Source organism: Hipposideros armiger, unplaced genomic scaffold (genome assembly GCF_001890085.2).
Source record: "Hipposideros armiger isolate ML-2016 unplaced genomic scaffold, ASM189008v1 scaffold_552, whole genome shotgun sequence".
NCBI classification, from domain to species: domain Eukaryota; kingdom Metazoa; phylum Chordata; class Mammalia; order Chiroptera; family Hipposideridae; genus Hipposideros; species Hipposideros armiger.
Window position 1 is genome coordinate 844988 of NW_017731902.1, and position 6161 is coordinate 851148.

A 6161-nucleotide genomic window follows, 5' to 3' on the forward strand; every position below is an offset into this window, starting at 1 on the left:
TATATATATATATATGCATACATTCAATTATAGTTGACATACAATATTATACATCAGCTTCAGGTGTACAGTGCAGTGATCAAGACTCTTCCCCATCCATGATGCAAGACATGTGACCACCTGACACCCTACAAAATATTCACATTATCAATTACGTTCCTCTAGCTGTCCCCCATGTCCCCATGGCAACACTGCAGCTGCGTATTTATGCTGTCCAGCCCCCTCCCTCTATCCCTCATCCCCACCCCCAACCAACAGCCATCAACTGCACCCCCACATGCCACAGACTTTTTCACTTGTGGTTTTTTCCCTCATCTCTTTCTTCAAGAAACACATTCTTGTTGTATAGAGGTCATTATATTGGCATGTTTTCTTTGAAAGGTTGCTTAGTCTCAGTGGATACTAAGTAGAAATATAAGCTAAAGTAAAACATAAATTAATTAACCAAAGCCAAGGTTGCAAACTGACAACACACTCGCCAGCAAGATTTGTTGGGCGCACTATTTTAAGAACATTTGAATTAGTTGCAAAACAATTGAATTAGGGTTTAAGATTCTGTAAATTTCACATAGAAAAATCTAGATCTGTTTCTCTTGGGAAAAATGGGAACATATAACACTGCTAAACTACCATTCTCCTGCAGCAATAATCTGCTGGAATTTAGGAACTGCTGCCATTTTTAAAAACAGTTCACATGGAACAGTTCCGCCAGTCAGTTAATACGCAGTCTACTCGGCTCATTAATGTTACCAGCCTAAATCGTGTAGGCATTTGAATTTGCAACCCCTACTGTAACTACATAATCATTTTAGAGTTTATTAAACATAATGGCAATAAACTTAACATGTTTTCTTAGCTGTAACTGTTAATCACCCCTTTAGTGAAGGGTATATATTGCATTGTGGTATTTCTACTTTAAATACTTAGTTGCTTATTTCTTATAACATATTGACTTCTTGATTAGTGGTTTTTTTTTGTCTTTTAAAATGATGTCGAAAGTAGAGAAAGGAAAATTAGACCAATATATTTTGTCTTTATGTGTAGCAATTACTTATAAAATAGTTTGAAAAAGAAATTACCTATTATGTATAAAAAAGATTCTGTTTTATTTATCCCCTTGTAATTAATTAGGTGGGTTTGGAGGATTTGGGACAGCAACTACAACAGCAGGATCTGCATTCAGCTTTTCTGCTCCAGCTAACACAGGCACTACTGGTAAGAGGACATTTTTAGTCATTTGTAGAAGGAAATGAGCTAGAGGTCAGATTTTTAAAAAAAAAATTAATTTCAATTTTTCATTCAAAGGACTTTTTGGTGGTACTCAGAACAAAGGTTTTGGATTTGGTACTGGTTTTGGCACAACAACTGGAACTAGTACTGGTTTAGGTACTGGTTTGGGAACTGGACTGGGATTTGGAGGATTTAATACACAGCAGCAGCAGCAGCAGCCATCTAGTAAGTATGAGATTTTCATCTTACTTCCAATATAAAACCGTAATAATATAGCTAACATTAAATGCACTGTTCAAAACAATTTAGTGGCTACCTTTTTTTGAAGAATATAAATGTTATATTTCACAGGATCCCAAAGCTACTTCTCATGTTTATATATGATGATAGCAACTGGGGAGAGGACTGATTGGCATGATTAATTAGGATTACAAGGCCTGTGTGTTTAGTATCATTCTATCTAAATCTTTTGTTGTTGCTAAATAAAAACAACACAAATACAGAAAACTGCACAAAAGTACAACTTAATTATCCATATGGTGAACACCCTTGTAAGCCTGTGTCAGGAGATGGACCCTGGCCAGCCACTTTTGCAGCCCTCCACATTCCCTTCCCTACCCCTTCCCCATCAGAGGAATTATATATGGTCCTGTCTTTTATGGTAATCACTTCCTTTTATAGTTTTGTCATTCAAGTGTGCAAGTAAACAGTATTGCTCTATTTGTCTTAAATCTCTGTAAGTTCCCCTTTAGCTCTCTTTCTTTTCTATTTTTCAGTTTGTTGAAGAAATCAGCTCATTTGTCCTATAGAGTTTTTCAGTCAGGACTTTACTGATGGCATTCTTGTGGTATAATATAATATATTCCTTTGTCCTGTGTCTTTCTTGTAAGTTGGGTTGGATCTAGAGATTTATTTATGTTGATAGTTCAGGTTTTTGTTTGTTTGCAAGACTATAGGTAGTGGTGTTGTATTCTCTATCAAGAGGCATATAATATCTGTTTTTTGCGATGTTAGCAGTAGCTGTTGGTGATCATTACCTTAGATCCATTAATTCATTAGGGGTTGCAAATGGCTTTATTCCAACCCTATGATTTCTTTTGTATATATTTGTTGGAATACTTCTATAAAGAGAAACTTTACCTCATTTACTATTTGGTTGATTCTTTCTCTTTATTACCAGTTTTCAAAATAAAGTATTGGTTCCCTATCATTGTCCAAAGTTGACCAGGCAATTTTTTTTTAATGTCAGGAACTCCGATATTTAAACTATTTTATATTCTTTAATCCATTGCAGTTATTATTCTTATTGATGCCTAAATTGTTCCATCGTTGGCAAGTGTGAGCCTCTTCAGCCTCTTCTATAAGAGTGTACAATTGGTTTGATAGCTTCCTTACTAGCTGGTGTGGCAGTATGTTCCAGGATTAATGTATTTAATTCTCATAAGAACCCTATGAAATAGTACTCTTGTTATCTCCATTTTATAGGTGAAGAGAGGAAACTGAAAGATTGTGACTTCCATATACCTCCCAAGAAGTGGTATAGGAACATAAATTCAAGTTCATCCCACTCAGGGATTGAAGATTAGTTTCTTAAACACGAATTTCAAGAATTGTCTAATAAGACTAAAATAATAGTATTCTCAGAATCATTCTTTTTAGTGTTCCAGTCATTCATCTTTTCTACTATCCTGTAAAAATATAAAGTTTGATGGAAATCCAAGTAGTTAAGGAGAAGAAAGGAAAAGTGAAGTTTTTTCTTTGTTTCTTGAAATAAAACCTCTTCAACTCCAAGTTCTTGCAGTTGCACTTTTGTTAGGAAAAATGGTAATTTGAATAGAGTGTTATTCATTTTCAGAATGAAGGGGGTATTCAGTTATATAGCAGCCATTTATTGAGTGTATGTTGTATGTCAGGCATCGGGTATATATATAAAATTGAAAACCACTCTCCCTGCTCATAGTCTACAAGGAGATAGAATAACAAACATCCAATTAGATTAAATAATAAACATCCAATTATTAAAAAAAAAATATATATATATATATATATATATATATGAAAGCATTGAAAAAGACCCATACAGGGTGCTTTGGAATGCGAGGAAGAGCTGAATCTTGAAGGAATCAGCCAGTTGAATTAAAGTCAGAAAAGGGTATTCCAGGTAGAGGAAATAACATTGACAAAGGCCTGAATGCAGGGCATAGCATACTGAATTTGGGACCTACTTTTGGAAGGAGTTTGAGTTTCATCTGCAGAGATTATGGAGCTGTTGCCTTATTTTTAAAACCCCTGCTTGTATGAAGCACATGCCGTCTGGCTACACCATCTCTGATACATCTAATCTCAGTTATCTGCTGACTTCCTGGACAGCATCTCTTATTCATTGAAAACTTTGACAACTGGCTGTTAGTCTTGCTTCACTTTCCAGCGTCTGCTATGAATCTGGGTTATTTTAGCATCCACATGGCTATGTACTCAAACAGCCATCCCATCTACCTTTTATTCCAAAGACCTTCTCTGTTTCACTTTAGCCACAGTTCTTACCCCGGACCTTGGCAACATCTGAAACTGCTCTCATTCCAAAATCACTAATATAAACATCTCACCATCTGTTGCTCTTTTAGCCTGCCTTTTCAGCTACTTCCAATATTGCTGTTATTTAGACCACTGGTATTTTTTGCTCTTTCCTGTCTTCTCTATCCTCTCCAATTAGCTTAGATTCCATGTCCTACCATTTCAGCTACTCTTGCCAATATACTAAACTTCCTTGTCCTTGTATCGTGTCTGCCTGAAAAAAAACAAAACCCAAGCCTGTGTAAGTCCAATTGTCTATCCAAATACTGTTTGAGAATTAATCACACAATATAAAAGATTGAACAGTACGTCTAAATTCTTAATCACCAACCTCGGTTGGGGCCTCAACATTGCCTGGTATTCCTACAAGTTTCTGTCTTGAATTTAGTCTCCCACTTTCTATAACAGTTATTTAAATCTTTATTCTCTTCAAATCACAAATTTCTCTGTTCTCACTTTTAGCAGATGGCGTTGACCTCTACTTCTAAGAGAAAACAGTCCCTCATTGTAATTCCTCAGCTTCCCACTACCGAATCTGTTCACCTCTGTGCCCTGGAGCTCACATCCACCTACCTTCAGGACACTTGCACTAGTGATTATTCTTTCCAGCAGCCCCCTCCCTCCGAAAAAAAGTCTTCAACTTGTGTAAGGATCCTTCTCATGCACATTTAAACAATCTGAAGTTTGTTTTTACTTAAAATACAGTAACAACAAAACAAAACTACTTTAATCTCACATCTCACTTCACCTACCATTCTCTTCTCCCTTTCATAAGCTACTTGAAATAGTGATGAGAGTAGGATTCCCCTGCTGCTGTCCTCTGTTACCTCTTAGCTCACACTAATCTAGTTGGTTTTCTTTACTCAAATAGTTCAGATCATTAATCACCTCAAACTCAAAGAACACTTACTGTTCTTTAATTATGAAAAATTCTAACAGTAAAATAATGGAGTAATATGATCTCATATTCTACCAAATAGCGTCAACAAAAATCAGAATTTGCCACATAGATAAAACAAATCTATCACCTCCCCTTTCACCTCCTTTTTTTTTTGATTGCCGAAATACTTTAAACAAATCCCTAACATCATTTCCTCCTTACTTTACTATGCTTTACTTATCTTTACTTATCTTTATAAACATGGACATCATTCCAACTCGCAAGTAATAATTCCTTGGTCATCTAATACCCAGTCATTCATCAAATTTCTCCATATGTCTCAAAGTTTTCTTCACTTGGTTTGTTTGAATCATTATCCAAACAAGGTCCACACGTTTTATGTCTCTTGAGTTTCTTTTTCGTATAGAGAATTCTCCACTGTCTTCCCCCGTCCCCTTATGAATTGTTGCAGAAATTGTGCCAGTCATTGTGTCAAATGCCCCTCCCCATTCTACACTTGTTTCCTGTATCATTTAATTTATCCTCTATATTTCTGGTAAATGAAGTTAGCTTCAGGTACATCATTAGATTCAAGTTTGACTTTTTGGCATAAATACTTTGCAGGTGGTGCTCTGTGCTTTGTATAGCATCACATTAAGAAGCTATCCCTCTTTTAGTGATGCTAAGATTGATCAGTGGGTGCAGGTGGTGAGAGCCAACCTGCCTTGTAAAGTTCTCCATCAGTTTTTAACCTAATGGTTTCATTCATTGATGATCATTGCCTCAATCAGTTATTTTATTAGAAGTTGCAAAATGGTGATTTTCTAATTGTGCCCTCCCTTACACATTGAAATTCTTTTGTAAAAGATGTTTTTCATCATCCCCATAAGACTGCTTGGTCACCCTGAAATGCAATTTGTATAGAAAAGGCAGGATAAATTCTTTCTTGATAACTGACAATTTTTGTAAGAAGTTGTTGGTGGACTGATTATTTCCAATGGTGTCTGAGGAATTGAGGTTTTTTAAAAAAAAGTTTTTCAAATGAAATTTATTGGGGTGATATTGGCTAATGACATATATAACTTTCAGGTATACAAAGTTACGATACAACATCTGTGTACGTGTTGCATTCTCCCTGCTGGAAGTCTAGTTTCCTTCCATTTACCATGTATTTGACCCCCTTTACCCACTTCGCCCTCCCCCCACCCTCTTCGCCCTCTGGGACATTCTGTTGTCTGTACTTATGTGTTTGTTTTGTTTTGTTAGTTTTTTTGTTACTTTTTGTTACTTTTTGTTACATAATCCACATATGAGTGAAATCATAAGCTTTATCCTTTTCAGTCTGACTTATTTCACTTAGCATAATACTCTCAGGATCCATCCATGTTGTCACAAATGGCAGTATTTCATCTTTTTTTGTGGCTGAGTTGGATTCCATCTGTGTGTGTGCACGTGTATCACCCACATCTTCTTTATC

The 6161-nt window shown here is 35.9% G+C and overlaps 1 protein-coding gene across 1 annotated transcript in view; it reads left to right on the forward strand.

Annotated features, from left to right (window-relative positions):
* NUP54 (nucleoporin 54) overlaps window positions 1-6161 on the forward strand; it is a 43354-nt gene that overhangs the window by 8789 nt on the left and 28404 nt on the right. The window contains 2 exon segments of the mRNA XM_019623486.1: window positions 1132-1215; window positions 1306-1455. Coding sequence (XP_019479031.1) covers window positions 1132-1215; window positions 1306-1455 — 234 coding nt within the window.